This window comes from Gorilla gorilla, chromosome 13 (genome assembly GCF_029281585.2).
Source record: "Gorilla gorilla gorilla isolate KB3781 chromosome 13, NHGRI_mGorGor1-v2.1_pri, whole genome shotgun sequence".
Classification (NCBI taxonomy): Eukaryota; Metazoa; Chordata; class Mammalia; order Primates; family Hominidae; genus Gorilla; species Gorilla gorilla.
In genome coordinates, this window is record NC_073237.2 from 122757061 (window position 1) to 122774544 (window position 17484).

The following is a 17484-nucleotide window of genomic DNA, read 5'->3' on the forward strand; positions in this document are numbered from 1 at the left end:
CATGTTCAGATTAATAGTCTGTATCTCTTTTCTTTCTTCCCAAGAGTCATCTGGGGAACGTGTTAGTAGATATGAAGCTCATTGACATCAAGGACACACTGCCTGTGGGCTTCATCCCAATTCAGGAGACGGTGGACACACGTGAGTCATCCTTTAGTAGCACTCATCACAATGAGCGTTTTCTTCCTCCAGGTATATTTGTAGGTGTTTTTCTATGTGCATTTTTCTTCAGAAACACTTTTGGAGGCCTTACTGCATGCCCATGAACAAACCCTGCTGCTTTTGATGTGTGTCTGGCTGCGTTCTCCAAGGAGTTTGCAGAGTATTCTGGGTAGCAGCATGTAAATGAGCAGAACGTGCCTTTCTTTTAGAATGGTGCTCCCTGCTGAATCGGCTCACTGGGGAATGGAATGGTGAAACTATATAGTCTGTCTTTAGTCCTTCCTCTGGTGTTGCTGAAGCCAAGCTTGGCATAAGACCCAGAAGGAAGCAGAAAGAAAACAATCAAAAGACGCCCAGAGAACACAAGGCCAATAATGTGCCCATTTGGGGCCCGTTGAGCAAACAAGAAAAGTGAGAATCAAAAAGACTGCAAATTAAAGTTCATAGGTTCGAATTGGACTGAATATTCTGACCACTGAGCAGGTCCAAGCAGAAGTGAATCACTGAGGAATCGGCAGCGTCTTCAGGGTGTTGGAGCCCTTGGAGCTTCTTGACCCACACATGGGTTATTAAATGGTGCTGGAAAACCTCTGGTGATTCGGCTTCCTTGTTTTGGTGTAATTTAACTTACCTTGTTTCATTTTTAATCACTGGTCAGCCAACTTTGTGGTATTTACAACAGTGAAGCAATGAATACAAAACAAATACAGAGAATCCTTTCATTACGACTCAGGGTTTATTTATTAAATTCTCTGTCTCATTTTCTGTCTCATACTTTATTCTTTCATAATTAGCCCCACTTTGGTCCCACTGTTTTTTGCTGTTTTCTTGCTAGCACTTCATATGATATGAACTAGAGTTTCTATCTCTACGCAGATCCCCTGCTGTTATTTTCATGAAACCAGCAGACCCCGTTGTATAGCATATTTTTATTTTCCTGATGGTCTCTTCACGTTTCAACATTGGATTGCTTTTTGTCATTTATTATTTTATGTATTACCTGATAATCATAACAGCTGATATTTAGTATGCATTTACTGTATGCTCACCCCTGTGATAAATGCTTTACCTCCCTGATTTCATTTAATCTTCAGAAGACCCCTCTTTAGAGATGGACATTATTATACCCATTTCAGATATGAGAAAAATGAAGCACACTCACTCCTTAGGGATTAAAGAACTTAGCCAAGGTCATGCATCTGGAAGTGGAGGAATAACTAGAATGCTCACATACGTCTTACTCCAGCCACACTTTTAACCACAGCGGCACACTGGAAGAGCATGTGTATAAGCACCTTTTACAGATATGTTTTATATTAATGTACAGAGTTTTAAAAAATTAAGCTATAACTCACATACCGTGCAATTCACCTATTTAACATGCACAGTTCAGTGGCTTTTAGTAAATGCAGAGTTGTGCAACCATTATGGCACATTATATCACCCCCAAAACCCATTTTCAGGATATCACCCCTGTACCCCTTAGTAATCACTCCCTTATTGCTCTCCAACCCTCACCTCCCCACTCCCCACCAGCCCTAAGCAACCACTGATCTACTTTCTATGTAGATTTGCCTATTCTGGACATCTCATATAAATGGAATCATACAGCGTGTGGTCTTTTGTGACCAGCTTCTCTCACTTAGCGTACTGTTTTCAAGGTTGGCCCATGTTGTAGGATAGATCATTACTTCATTCCTTCTTATCACCAAATAATATAACATTATATGGATATACCACATTTTGGTTATCCATTCAACTGATGGATATCTGAGTTGTTTGTACTTTTTGGCTGTTAGGAATGAGGCTGCTATGAACATTCATGTACAAGTTTTTGTTGGGCTTATGTTTTCGTTTCTGTTGGGTATCTACCTAGTCATGGAATTGCTGGGTCATATGGTAACTTGGTATTTTTGAGGAACTATCAAATGATGTTTCAAAGGAGCTGCACTGTTTTTTATTCCCACCAGCAGTGTCCGTAGATTCCAATTCCTCCACATCTTCACCAGCAATTTGTTATTGTCTGTCTTTTTGATTCTAGTCATCTTAGTGGGTGTGAAATGGAATCTCCTTGTGCTTTCTGTTTGCCCTTCTCTGATGGCAAATGATGTTGAGCATCTTTTTCTGTGCTTGTTGGCCATTTGTATTATCTCCTCTGCTTCGGATCTACAGTTTTCTCCAAGACTTGGATCGCTTTCCTCCTTTTCCCCTGTGTTTTTCACAGTTTTAAAATTTGCATTGGTGTTCGTTTTTTGACAGTCAGTTGACTTCGAATGTCTTTATATTGATGTGCTGTGGAGCCGCAATGGGTTTTCCATTCTGCATTTTCCTCTAGGTTAGTTGGACCAGTTCACTGAGGCTCTGTCCTGTCTGGGCTTGGGGCTCAGCTGCTGTGGGGCCCAGGGGTCCTGGTTGGGAAGTTTCTCCCCTGTGACTGGGAGTACACAGGTTGCTGTCCCAAGTGTGGACTCTGAGATCGGTCCTGGGCCCAATGCCAGGTGCCTTGTCACACAGGAGGGTGGGCAGCAGGGGGTCTCTTCATTTCTGGTTCTAGCAACATTTCCTGGAGCTTTTCACCCAGGGAACAGAGGAGCCCAAGCTGGCCATATAAGCCTTATGATCAGCTCTGTATCATCTGAGAGTATTCAAGGCCCTGATTTTATACAGTCAGCCAAAAAGAGGAGACTCCTGTAATTCATTGAAAATATAGTTTGCTGTAATCCATATAGCACTGAAAAACTGGAAGATGTTTGTTTTAGTAAAGTGCTGTGTACTTTCTCTGTGTTCATTAGCATGACTGAACACATTTCTATTGACTATGTATAATATGTTTACTTAAAATTAGGCTTGCTTAAGCATGTGTAATCAGTGGCTCCATCTCTTAACCCCGAGTTTGCTGCAGACAGAAGAATGGAGCCAAGAGCAGCGTGGCAACAGCAAGTGAAACACCCGGCGTTAGTTTTCTTTGTGTAAAGGTCTCTCTTCTTCGCGCTTTCTAAGGCCCATCTGATCAGCTGATAATCTTTGAAGTTGCAGAGTTGCCGTGAGCAGCGCCCCCAACTCCCCAGGTTGCTGTCCCAAGTGTGGACCCTGAGGATGGGTCTTGTCACACAGGAGGGTGGGCAGCAGGGGCCTCTTCATTTCCAGTTCTAGGATCATTTCCTAGATGTTTAGCAATGTTTAGGGTCTGGATTCAGAACGTTGTTTCTCTCCGCTCGTAGATCTGCTCTAGCCCTCAGTTTCTGTGCCTGAGGAACCCACAAAGTTATCTGACTCTTTAAAAAACAACCCTACCCCCCCTCAAAATATAATAACAAAACAATTCCACTGATTTTCTTGTCCCCCGCCCCACTCCCGGCGCCTATAAGAACCCCCGGGCAGGACTGTACTTCCCCTCATTCTGTTCCTCAATTTGAATGTGCTGTTGAACGTCTTACTTCCTGCCACAGAATTGCAAGGTCTCGAAACCCAATATACCAAGCACAGGCATAAATTACATGCTAGAGGCTTACTTGTCAATAATGATGGTAAGATCCCACACAGCTGTTCTTTACTGAGCACTTACTGTGTGCCAGGCACTGGGCTAAGTGGATCATATGTGTTGGCACAGTGCATCCAACCCACATCCCTGTGGGGTGGGTTTCATTAACTCCCTTTTACAGTTTACCAAGACTCAGAGAAATTAAGTAACTTGCCTGAGGTCACAGTGCCAGGAAATGCTGGTGTTGGGATTTCAACCCAGATCTGTCTGACTCGTGTATTAAATGGCCGCAGTTGGTTGAAACTCAGGTTTAAAAGCACAAACAAACACACACCTCCCGTTGGTCAGCACTGGAGGTTGCTAGAGCACCAACTCCTTACTCTAAGGCTTGATAAGTAAGAGAAAAGAATCACGTGCTTATCCTTTTTTTCCTATACAAAACTTATTTCAGGGAGACCAAATAGTTGATGAAGGAAAGTTATTTTTTACATATAGAAGGATTCTAGCTAAAAAATGCAGAAGGAGGCCAGGCGCGGTGGCTCACGCCTGTAATCCCAACACTTTGGGAGGCCAAGGAGGGTGGATCACGAGGTCAGGAGTTCAAGACCAGCCTGACCAACATGGTGAAACACCATCTCTACTAAAAATACAAAAATGAGCCAGGCATGGTAACACGCATCTCAGCTACTCAGGAGGCTGGGGCAGGAGAATCACTTGAACCTGGGAGGTGGAGGTTGCAGTGAGCCAAGATCATGCCACTGCACTCCAGCCTGGGTGACAGAGTGAGACTCCATCTCAAAAAAAAAAAAAAAAGAGCAGAAGGAATGACAGAGTTCAAAAATCACCATTGTGAACCTTTAATAAAACATGGATCTTAGCAACAGTCATCAGAGGGTGAGAAAGTGCTCAGAGGATGGCAGTTGGGGAACTGTGTGACCGAGGTCCTGGGCCAACACCAGCAGAGCTCAGCAAGAATGGCCCAACAAGACTCCGGGCCTCACTATATGACAGCCTAGACTTACACGTACCCCCAGACAGCGTGCATGCCTAAAAAACCTAACCTGAGTCTAATCGAGGCTTTAGCTCTGCCAGCCTACAGGAGGCACAGGGGAGTGACCCAATTTCTCCAACCTGTTAGTGCCCTGAAGAAAAGGGAGCAGGAGTGGTTGTTCCAGAGTCAAATGATCTGGGAGGCCTGACACCCAGAGGCAGTGCCTCAGCATCCTGGGGATCCAGATGCAGGCAGACTGGAGAAAACGTGGATGTAGACTCTCTGTTGGATGATACTCAGGAATTCTGTTCGTTTTGTTAGGAATGGTGATGGCATGGTGGTCTTTAAAGAACAGTGTCCTGGATGCCTACTGAGGTATTGATGGTGACATAACGTAGTGTCATCAGGGATTCATTTTAAATATCCAGCAAAACTGCAGAGGCGGGAGGAGAGGAAACCAGCTTGTCCATTGTGCACAGCATTGACACTGGGTGACAGGAACACTTGGATTCATTCCACTGTTCTCTCTGCTTTGGGGTATGTTTGAAGATTTCTGTAATAAAAAGAAAAGAAGTCCGTGTGGTGAAATGTGTTAATGCTCAGGGCGTCAGTGTGCAGGTTTCTGATGGCTGAGCAGTGAGCAGATTGTGGTTGCGGCTCTTAGAAGCCACCCAGATTTACTGCAGGGTGTGTGGTCCGCTTCTCAGCAGGGGGTGTCTGGGTTGGGTCCCACATGCAGAGCAGGGTGACTGCAGCCCCGGGGAAGGCAGGCGGCAGAGCCCAGCCCTTCTGTCCAGCAGCTTAGGTGACCTGCCACTTCTGCTGCCAGGAATAGGGCGTGACAGGGGATGTGGTTTTCAGAATAGAGATGCTGGTATCTCTGGAAAACTCATACCTTTTCTGTTGTCCTTTCCTTCAGAGGAAGTGGCTTTTAGGAAGAAGAGGCTGTGCATTAAATTTATTCCACGGGATTCAACGGAAGCTGCGATTTGTGACATTCGGATCATGGGCCGGACCAAGCAGGCCCCACCTCAGTACACGTTTATTGGGTGAGTCTTAATAACAGGACTGTCAGCTGCTGCTCTTCCCTGAGAGCACTCAGGCCACTCCAGGCAATGAGGTCCAAGAGATTTCCATGCAGCCCCCCAGGCTCTCAGCCATGGGCCTCTGTCAGCCCAGTGCTCCTCACTGCCCTTCCTGCTCAGCTGCGGTCTCTCTGAGCCTCGGCTCGCACTGCTGACTCCACCTTAGGGCCTTTCCTCCCCTGCCCTTCTGCGCATTCAGCCTTGAAGCTCCTCTGGGTCCTTCCCCGACACCCTGTGATGCCACTGGCCTCAGCTCTTCACACTCGTTATTCACCCTAGGAAAGGTCACAGGGACCTATTTTGTACCATGGGGCCAAGGCCACTGGATGTGGTTATAAGTGAGGCAAAGGCCGTGCTGTCACAGAGCTGATGTTCTAAAAGGAACAGACGAGCAATAAACAAGAAAATAAATGAGATAATTCCAGACAGTGAAGAAAGTGAAACACAATGATGGAGTGGGGGCCTCTTCCGTGAGGGGGTCAGGAAGGTGACACTTGAGCAGAGACCTGAATGTCAGGAAACCAGCCATGCACAGATGTGAAGGCATAGTCTTCCAGGCAGAGCAGAAGCAGAAGGAGAGAAGTGGGAATGAGCATGGCACGTTCTGGGAGCAGAACACAGCCCTGTGCAGCTGGAAGAGCCAGGGAGAATGTTGGGACAAGGGCGAGGGTTGGCAGGACCTCCTAGGACATGGCCTGGAGTTTATTCCAAGCACACTAGAAAGTCAGTGGAGGGCTCCAAGTCAGGAAGAAACATAAATATTACACAGCTGCATGATAATTCCCCAGTAAGCAGAGAACTGCTGAGGCCTGGGCCCGTTTGTGTCTTGTTCCTCCAGCAGCCTCAGCACTGAGCATGGGCCTGGCTCTGTTGCAGCTCCATAAATACTACTACAGTGAAATCCCAGGGTTTCACTTAGGGCTCTGTTGATTGTAAGTGACAGGAAACCCAACCCAGTTTGGCTTGAGCAAAAGGAATAATTTATTGGCTGGCATCACAGAGAAGTTGGGGAGGCAGGACTGGCGTGCCCGGAAGCGGAAGCTTGAAGGCCGGCACTGGGTTCTGGTTTCCCTGTCTCCCCCTGGCTCCGGTGCTGGGCTCTGTTCTGACATGTTTCCCCCTTGAGGCCTGGTGCTACAGTAGCTCCACCTGCTTTTCATCCAGGTTCAAGTCCAGAGGCCAAGAGCAAGTTTGTGTTCCTGACAGTTCAAAAGAAGTTCTAGAATTTAGTCTTATTGGTCTTGATTGATCTAGGTAGGGTCATGTGCACCCTGGGCTTGTCACTGTTTTCTGGAAAATTCTTCCATTGACCAGGCCTGAGCAGGAAGTAGGATCAGCTCCATTGGAACTCAAGGACAAACCATGACTGGTGCTGCTCCTAAAATATGGACGGGCAGTCAAAAGTCAGAAAGGGGGTGAGTGGATGCCAGCTGTCCAGAAGGAAATAGATGTTCACTGTCTTCAGTCAACTGAAATCCAGGTGTGCACTTTACTCGGTGTGGCAGATGGTTTACAGCCCCCTCAGCCATGTGCCTCTTCCCTGGCCAGGGCTGGCAGGGGCCATGTGTCTCCCTGTGGGCTCCCAGAGGCACCCTCTCCTCCTCGGCTTCTGAGGCCAGCCTCCTGGCTCAGGCCTGTACTCTGCTTTACTCTTGTTCATTTGAGCCCAGAGCCGCCTTTGTATCAGCCAGGGCCTTTCCTGATAGCCTAGACCCGGTGAGACAGCAGATGAGCCCTCATGGCATTTGCTTGAAGCATGCAGGGAGCAGGTACCACAGAAATGCAGAGTTTCACCTCGGTGGGTGTTCAGCTCTGGCATCTGAATGCTCTGGGTCAAGATCATGTGGTTAAGAAGGACTCTGTGATCATTCCCTTCCTACACACTCAAAAATCCCGTTTTGCAACATGGTTTACACTAATTATATAAACAGGACTACAGGAGTAGGAAATAGTTAGAATAAACATACTTCAGGCACCTCAGAAGCACCCATTTACATACAAATGGCAGAAACCAGCAATTTAGTAATGAACTTTTAAATCTAATTTCAGTTGCTATGTGTATCTTTAACTACAAACTATCCTGTTGTAAAAAGATTCCATTTTTAACCAATTTAAACAATTTTAAGGAATAGATATGTACCAGTATGTACCTTGATAAAACCAAAGGCTTTTTTCCTTTATATCACTTTGGAAATATTGCTATAGTTTTATTTCATCTTGGGGCAACAGTTCTTTTCCAGAGGAAGACAATTCCAGTGTTATTTTTAAGCAAGGAAAGAGAATTCAGTATTCAGAACTCTAAGTCACTTATTCTTAAAAGCGGGCACAGTTCTACATGTTACTTTGCAAGGGTTTGGGATTGTCAGTTGGGGAAGATAGAAACCTCACATTGCAAACAGCACCTCCAAAGCCTGGCAGCTGGAGGCCATGGCCCAGAGGTGGAGAAATCAGTGCAGCTCATTGGAATCACTCATCTAAGAAGACAGGATTGTGGTTTTACATGGTTCCTGGGGTGTTCTGAGAAGCTTATTAGGGGTTCCCACAGAATAAGTCTTTTTCCATTTTTTGAAGAGATTATATTCCTCTACATCAGGTCCCAAAGACGCAGTTCTGTGGGCAACTGGGAAGTTGGAAACTGAATATGGTGAAAATGATCCCGTCACTATTCCTAGGAGCGTGGCTGTCTCCTCAGCACTCACGAGTGTGTGGTGTAGTAGGGGGCGGGGCTGTGGTGACTGCGAGGGAGGTCACAGGAGAGCTTATGCGGCGTCTGGGAGGCCCCTTGGTGTCCACTCCTAGTTGTGTGGTTCATGGGGCCTCGAGTTTTGTAGTTTGAAGATGACTCCCAAACTGACCCTGAGAATGAGGCCAACGGCAGGTGACACCCAGCTGCAAGAGGCTGTATCCTGAGATTGGAGTGTGTTATAGAGTAGGGGGCTAATGCTTCTCATGGTTAAAAACCAGCATCTCCCTATCTGTCTCTCCTAACTGCACAAAGGACTTGATGTGGATTATCACGTCACACTCTACAAGGAAATGGCAAAACAAAAAGAAGTTTGGAGAAGCAAGGAAAGTACCAGTTGGAGTAGGAAGGCAAGCTTGGGAAGGGTGATACAGGCGGCCTTGTCCCGAAGGCCTGCCTAGATGGAACGGGTCACCCTCGTGTGAACTATGACACCCAGAGCACAAAAGAGACGGTGGAACCCATTTCACGTGGAGGGCAAGAATTGATTCCCTGGTGTTTGAGGCCATGACTCTTTTAAATGAATTGGTTTGCTTTGTCACTCAGGTAAATGCTTTGTGCTAACCAGAGCCATGAAGATTTCTCTTTTTTCCTAAAGGGAACTGAACAGCATGGGGATCTGGTATCGAATGGGCAGAGTACCAAGAAATCATGACTCATCTCAACCCACAACGCCTTCCCAGTCATCAGCTGCCTCCACCCCAGCCCCCAACCTTCCCAGGTGAGGCCTTGTCGGGGTGTCTTGCGTTGTCCTGTGGTCTTGGGTCCCTGCACAACATTTTAGAACACCACCACTTAGTGTCTGCTGAAATAGTGCAAAGTACAGCTGAATAATTGTAGAAGCAATATATCTTTAGAGGAGATTTTTAAAAATCCACTTGGAAATCTTTGCATTACATGAATGCAAAGGCCATTCTATAGTCTATTTTGTGCGTGTTCTGCAGGCTCCTAAAATTGCAGATTATGCAACTTAAAATTGGCTCCCTATTCAAAAGAGCTGCTAGCTACACACAGACACGTGCTGTATAGCCATGGGGTTGGGATCACTGGCCTTAAGGTCAAATTCCTTCTCTGTCTTGGCCAGCAACTCATTTGAAACCCAGGAGGGTAGGTGAGTTCTTATATTCTTCATTTTCATATAATTTCTTTTTCCAATGAGCTATAAAGTAAGAAATGGGTAGTTTGGGTATGAGAGAATAGTGAGGAGTTTTTCAGGAAATGCTAGTTTTAACAATTGTCTCCGCAAAGAAACTTGGGTGAGCCAACTGTTTGCTCTGCAACTGATTTCAGTCATAACAGAGGTAGTAACAGTCTCTACACTTTCTGCAAAAAGAATCCTGTCAAATAAAAATCCTGTGCATCACTAGGAGTAAACTGAGGGCAAGGAACAAACAGCACTGATGGATTAAGCTTGAGAAAGGGATTGCAAAAGTAAATAAAACAAGAACGGTGAGGCAGCAACACTTAGGGATTGACGTAATGTAAATGAGAATGGATCTCCAAGCTTCCACGTGGGTGAATAGAGATGAACAAAATCTGTCAGGAACCGGACAGAAGAGTCAACAGTAGGTCTTCCTGGGCCCTCCACAATACAGCCTGCCCTCCGGGACATACCACCAGCTCTCTGTACTCTGTTCCTCTGTGCCAAGCCTCCGTCTCACTTGGAAGAATGTGCTGTAATGAGGCTCCAAAGCCCTGAGGACTCTGTCCTCTGGGACATCCCCCTATAAAGACAATCTGGTCTTTCTCATGACAGTTTCACAAACCAAGAGTGGTATTTAAACTTAACTACCCCTGGAATTGCCTGAAACTTTAGAAGCAGTTTTCAGTTTCATTTGGCATAAAAAGATAGGAATCTCTAATAAGCCTCCCAGAGTTGCAGGGTGAACAGTTGAGTCTCTGTTGGGTTCAGGAGTGTGAGGTTCGCACTGCCCATCAGCACTTGTTCCTCATTTCTGAGCCAGAGCGCTGTCAGCTCCACCCTGGAGGGCACTGCTGAGGGTCACTGTCTCCTGTGCTCAAGGCTATATCAGGTGTGTCACCTGTGCTGGGGAGTCAGCTAAGTCCATCACCTGTGTGTCGGGGTCCTCCATCACCTGTGCTGAGGCCCATCACTTGTACTTGGAGCAGCTCAAGTGTGGGCTCCTTGCAGAGGCTGGAAAGCCCCCACAGGAGCAGTTGCCCTGAAGTTGTTACAGCTGCTCCCTGCTGACATCATGTGGTCTAGAAGGGCCCAGAAATGGGCACCACCTCAGGCAGGTTTTGACTTTCTGTGGTTAAAGAAAGAACACCAGTTCTCTCAGATAAAGCAGAGAGAGCTCTCAGAAGCCTGCTGGTGACTGTGAGAGCAAAGTCACTTGCACCTGAAGTAAGACGGCCGAGAACACCGAGCCACCGGCAGCCTGGTGGGTTTGGAGGGTAGTGCGTCAGAACCAGGTGTTTATAAGGCTTATGTTATTTTATCACCTCTGCTGTACAGTTTATGGTTTACAATGGCTGCAAGGAAATCGGATCAGTTTTGTTTTACTTGCCAAATAAAACAAATGTCAAAATAGTCAATATAAAATGTATTCTAATTTGGCTGAGTTAAGTCAGCCAGTATGCAACAGGATAATTGAATGTTCATTAATGCTTCCAAGTAAAAACCATTTGTCTGTCCCAAGTTCTCCTGTGCGGTAATTTACAGGTAGAATGCACACCTATGTAAGCCTCATCCATCAGGGTTTTTTGGTTTTTGTGGGATTTTTTTTTTGTGTTGTTTTCCTATCCAGTATCTTTTATTTTAAAATGAAATGTTGATTATTCATTCAAATTTTCCATTGAAGACCTAGGAAAGGATGAGTATGCTGTTTTATTCCTTGAGGCTTCAGGTCTCTACACTCTCCAGAGGAGGAATCTGATCACCTCCCCTCTGGTGGGGAGCAGTGGCTGGGGCTTGTGCTCCGAGTGCTGGGGGTCTACCAGGAGCCTATAGGGTAAGGCCGGCCCCTCAGTGGGGCCTGCAGGGCTGCACACCAGCTCCGGGATTTCCTGTCTTCCCTTTCCCAGCCAGAGCCCCAGACATTAAGCTGCGCTGGCAGCCTCCTCCTCCCCTGGCTTCTGCGCCTTTGCTCCCGGTGCTCCCTGCACATGAGGTGTGTTTGACAGGTCTCAGCGCAGAGGACTTCTCTCCCGGGAAGCCCTCCCAGAGGCTGCTGGGTCTTCTTCTCTGAGCGCTTCCGGGGCATCTCGAGCCCGTGTGGTGGTGAGGGCATGTGGTGAGCCTCCGAGGAGCTCCCCAGCGCCTACCTGAATCCAGGCACGAATTCAGTTTCACCATAAATGCGTCCCTGGCAACCCCTCCAGACTACTCCCTGGTCTCTGAGCACTACGTGGGTCTTTTCCTATGGCGAGAGTAATCCAGGCTTGTAGAAAATTGGCAGAATGTAGAAAGTATGAAAAAACAGGAATTCCATTTCCCACGAGCAAATGCTTATAACCTTTTGTTATATTTCCCTCAAGTCTTTTTCTTGTGTACTTTTTACATAGGTGATATCATATCGTGTAATAGCAAGTCTGCATCTTGCTACTGTTTTCTCAGGTAGCCTTAACCATAAACCTGAGAACCACGTCCAGTGCGGTCTTTGTGTGGCGTGGATCGAGCCGCTGGGAGCGCGGTGATGCAGCGCCCTCTACTGCCCAGCCGTGGCGGTGGCGGGGAATGCGGTTCTGAGCCGGAGCTAGTGGCAGGCCCTTTCGCCGCAGAGCCCTGGCCCAGGCCAGCCAGGAGGACCTAGGAAGGGGTGGGTCACAGATCTTGCTGCCTTCTTGAGTCTGTATTCTTCTCCAAAGCCAAAACCATGTGCTCCGCCTCCATTTCCTGTGTCATCACTCAGATTTCAAAGAATTTCCTGCAATTTTTTGGAATGCCATTCATTCCCAGCTTTACTTCAGACAAAGGTGGATCTTTGCACCGTCTGTAGGCCATCACCTGAGGACCTCGTGGTTCTAGCAGCACTGCCTTCTCTGTCCAAAAGCAGGAACTGCCTCTAGAAGCAGGAGCTTCCCGCAGAAGCTCCGTTATTGCAGAAAATGCTGTGGTGTCACCAGCTTTGGAGTTGTCCTTTTGGAGCGGGCAGGTCCCCAGGGAGAGGGATGCTCCTGGGCTGTATCCAGTGAGTTGGTGGCTAAGGTGGTAGAAGGTAGCTTGGCAGAGCTCCTCTCCCTCATACAGTGATGCTTCATCTCACATACAGACATCACCACACACATCTCTTGACTGTCTTCTAGTGAAGAAGGGCAGCCACTTATTCTGGGACCCAGAGCCTCTCCATATCTCTGGCCGCAGGCGCTCCATCCCCTGCCTGCCTATGTCATGCAGGTCGATCAACAGGAGAGAGCTGGCCTGGGGACGGAGGCACAGTCCCATCTCTGTGGCCCTCTTTGGGGCTGGGCCCAGCTTTGTGAGTCTGCCTCGGGCATGCAATCAGATGGTGGGGTTTCTGATTCGGCTCTGTGATGCTGTCTGGGGCAGGGGGACCAAGAGAGGAAACACCTTCCTGGCCTCTATCAGAGCAGCCCCTCCACCGTCTGTCACATGCAGGGCGTCACCTGTTTCTGCTGGGAAGAAGAGGTTCCGCTGCTGCTGGGACAGAGGTTGGGAAGAGCCCCAGGAGGCAGGTGGGCTCACAACCACTGGAGCACCAGAAGTCCCCAGTGTGATAAGGGAATGGCTCTGTGTCGACCCAGAAGGAGGCCCCTGGTGGGCTGCAGCCCTCTAGCTCAGCAAGCAGCAGAACCATGGCTTGATAAAGACATCAGAGGCATGCTTATCAAATTTGCAGATGACGCAGAGTCATTAGGGTGAGCTGACGTGCTGAATGACAGAATCAATACTCTGCATCTCCTCTACAGCCAGAACAACCTGCTGGAGCCATGGGAGGCGATGGGCGCAGGCGGAGAGGGCCCCCGAGATTCAAAAATCCATCACACAGGAGCCAAACTGAGGCCTGGCTTAGCAGCTGAGTGTGTGAAATGGCAGGGGTCGGAGCGTGGGTGTGTGGAGTGCAGCCTGGTGTGCACAGTGGGAGGCCCTGAGTGGAGTCCTGCTCCTGGGGCGTGTCCACTGCCTCACACCACCAGGCAGAGGTTACCCAAATCCAGTGTCAAGTTTGAGGAATCCAGTTTGGAGCTGAGTAGAGACAGGCCAGCCTGCTGCAGCTGGCTTAAGGGTTAATGGCAGGAGAGAAAGTAGAAGTGTTTCCAGGTGGGGATGGAGGGGTGGAGAGATGGCTGGGGGCTCCAGAAGGCAGAATTAGGTCAGGTGGACTGAAGTTACAAGGAGATAGATTTAGGCTTAACACTTTAAAAAAATCAGTAAAGACAGCTTCCCCAAGGTGAAAATTCTGTGGCATCAAGAAGCTGACCTGAGGGGTGATGCGCTCCCAGATGCTAGGGGTGGTCAGATGGCATTTGGATCCTTCAGACTGCAGGAGAATTAGAGCAATCAGTGCTTCTTAAGCCGTATTTAAGAAACGTGTCATATTCCCTCTCCCCACCTACAGAAATTCAGGTTCGGCAGAACTATGCGTTAGGGTCACAGACACCTTGTCCAGAGAACTTCAGGGCCCTCCAGTGGGCAGGGAGGGCACAGAGCAGTGGGCCTTGGTTTCAGAGGTCCTCAAGCCGCCGTCGATGCTGCTTCTGTATCTGACTTGCAGCCATTGCCTTCCTCCACTCACCAGTGCCGAGGTCAGAGGAGGAGGCATGGATAGTGGAAAGTTGCTGCTGTGCAGCCTCCCTGAGAGGGAAGGCTCAGAGGGGCCTCCCACAACGTCCGGGGCCCTCCCTTGGTGATGCGGACACCGTGTCTCCGTCCAGGGTAGGCAGGCGTGAGCTGATGACAGGTGGTATTCTGTCCCTTTCAGAGTCTGTCAGAAACATGTAGTCTGGCCTCCAGGTGGCTAGGATTTTCGGGACATCTCGTGTTTATGTGAACATCCATCCTGCGGGGGCTCTCCTAGAAAATCTGCAATGTGTGGTTCCAGTAGCCTCACCCCACCCTTCCCGCTGACCTGGGCTGTCCTCACCATGGTCCTGAGGGAGAAGCTGCTGCCCAAACTCTCCTCCCCACAGACCCCAGGCCATGGGCACATCCTGTGACCTTTCCCTAACACTGTCTCTCTTGGGGGAAAGGGTTATTTTCCCACCCGAAGTCACAGAGCATTTCCCAGCCATTGAGTTCTGACCGGCAGCCTCCCCTGCAAGATGCAGCTCCCAGGAGCCTCTCGGAGTGTCAGCCAGGCCTGGGTTGCCCGTAGGAGGTGACGTGGTGCTCGCTATTGCAGTCATCTTCCTGTAATTTGTCAGCTCTCAGCAAGTTGTCAGTCACAGGTTCGGAAGTATGTTTCTTAGTGACAGACATAATTGTACTTAACTTTTTGCATGGATGTTATCAATCTGTGACAGATACTCTGGGAAATGGGGCATTTTGATTGCAGAAGATCTGTCACATGCATTTAGTCTTCCTCTCAGGGACACCAGGATTCAGTCACAACTTTTGCATGTCGATGTCAGGTTTTGAGAACATAGATCCTTGCTGACCTCAAAAATCGTTCCATCACTCCAATCCCAGGGCTGTCATCGGAAAGGTTAATGGCCCTTCCTAGAGGAGAGGAAAAATCATGCCGTGGTGATCTAGAATTCAGGCTGTGCCGCCCAGGCTTGTCCCCCATCACATCATTGTCAGAAGCCCATGAGCATGCCACGCTCCGTCCTGGCCTCTCCAACCCCGCCTTCCCTCTGGACATGGGGATCAACTCCATTACTTTCTGATTAACTCGCAGAGTAAGTCAGCAGTGGGGGCGGAGCCTTAGGTCACTGGCTGGAGCCTTGTTGTCCACACTGACAGCCTCAAATCCTTCGGCTGCCTTCTGTCCGTTTCAATTGTAAGATGGCCCTTGTACCCCAGATGACATGTCACCTGTCCTGTTGTTGCAGGACTTGAATGAAAGGCCCAGAATCCCACAGATCAGGGAGGCTGAGTTTTCCTTTTCCTGTTGAGGTGTTTACCTACCTGTTCAGAGTGGCAAAAGGCTTGGTGCTGGAGGCATTTGCCTGTGAGAAGTTTCTCCCTAGGGTTCAGTAGGGGAAGGCTCAGCGCAGAGGATTGGAGTTGAAATCTGTGGTTTCATGTAAGGTGCATCATTTATGAGAGGGGTTCTGTGTATCCCAGGTGATTCCAATGACTCTTTTTGTCCCCTAGTAATAAATTGTGACATGGATTTTGAGCTCCATTTCCATAGCGGCAAGAAATGGTTTGGGGGCAGGTGAGCTAAGCAATGGAGCACTCTGTCATGGTCCCATCAAAAGAGGGCTTGGGGCGCTGGGTGTGGTGGCTCATGCCTGTAATCCTAGCACTTTGGGAGGCTGAGACGGGAGGATCACTTGAGTTCAGGAGTTCAAAACAAGTCTGCGCAACATGGCAAAACCCCGTCTCTACAAAAAAATCAAATACAAAAATTAGCTGGGTGTGGTGGCACAAGCCTGAGGTCCTAGCTACTCAGGAGGCTGAGTGAGAGGATCACTTGAGGCCAGAAATCAAGGCTGCAGTGAGCTGTGATCATGATTCCTCCATTGCATTCCAGCCTGGGCGACAGTGCAAGACCCTATCTTAAAAAAAAAATGGAAGAAGACGACGAGGGCTCGGGCCCTCCTTTTCTGGCTTGGGGGCCTTCAGACACTTCTGCAGGTCATGTCCAGGCATAACTATGGGTCTGGCTTCACTTGGAAAAATTAGATTTCCTCTTCCTTCACACTAAAGCCACACACGCTTTTTGTTTGTTTTACCTCTAAAGACAGAACATACATTTTCATTGTCTTTTAAGATCAAGACTGTAGTGCAGGGTTCTTTACACAAGGAGCACAGACGTCAGCACAGGGGTGTGAATGATCCCGCTGCGCAAGTGGCACCTTCCAGCCGAAAGGACCAGCAGCCAGCCCTGTCTCAGAGACGAGCCCTCTGGAGGGGTCGAACCTGAACACTAAATCAAAGATGGATCTGGGGTGGGCTTCTGGGGCTCAGGTATTATTTCTGTAAATAGCCTGCATTTACATTCTTTGCCTGTAACTTCAAAGTCTGTGGTGGCCTGATAACTGCACTGGGGTTTTCAGACACGCATATGCTCCTTTTTCCTCAATCCAGAAACTTCACTGGCTTCCTGTTATCCGACCGCCCCCCACACATCCTGTCACATTAATTAGGTGAGTCTCCTCTTGGCTCCGGGGCACACCATTCTTATTCCAAAAGCATCTCTGCTCTGGCCTTCACCATGCACCTCAGTTTGTACTAGCCCCTTCCCTCCTGGAAGAGTTAGACTGGACTCCAGAATGCTTAGGATTGGCCCTGGCCAGCCCCGCCCCAGGCCTATAGTAGCCCACATCACTGCTAGAAAGCCTGGCCCGCGTCGTTTCCCTTCTCCTCCAGTTGCCTGCGTCATACGGCTTGGCATCTCACAGTTCCCTGTCATTGCTGCGTGTATTTCTGTTTGATCTTACTGACTAGATTTGCTGCTTACTGATGACAGAGATCCTCATGTTTTCCTTTTTCTCCTTTAAAGCCTCAAAAGAGGCTAGTCACACAGAAATAGCAATGATGATCATATTGCATCACCGTTCATCAAATTTGAGCAAGTACTTTCAACCATGTCATCTCATTCCATGCTCACAGTAAGTGCTCAGTGGAAAATGTGTGGCCCCAAGATGGTAAAGAACTCTGAATTCCAGGTGGCTGACATGTGTTAGGCACCCAGAAAGTATTTATTGGATGCATAAAGTGAGTTAGTTTAATACATAGGACTGGACATCATATTTTATGCATCGCCCTTCCATCTGTCCATCCATCCAGCAGAGACTTATCATGCATTTATTAGGTGTGAGGTACTGTTCCAAGGCTTTACAAATAACTCCTTTAAATCTTTTTTTTTTTTTTTTTTTTTTTTGAGACAGAGTCTCACTGTCGCCCAGGCTGGAGTGCAGTGTTGCT

General features: G+C 48.2%; 1 protein-coding gene across 1 annotated transcript in view; it reads left to right on the plus strand.

Moving 5' to 3' along the window:
- Nucleotides 1-17484, plus strand: part of MVB12B (multivesicular body subunit 12B) — a 179450-nt gene that overhangs the window by 60258 nt on the left and 101708 nt on the right. Inside the window, exons 4-6 of the mRNA XM_031014731.3 lie at nucleotides 45-141; nucleotides 5554-5683; nucleotides 9061-9183. Coding sequence (XP_030870591.1) covers nucleotides 45-141; nucleotides 5554-5683; nucleotides 9061-9183 — 350 coding nt within the window. The remainder of the gene's footprint in view (nucleotides 1-44; nucleotides 142-5553; nucleotides 5684-9060; nucleotides 9184-17484) is intronic.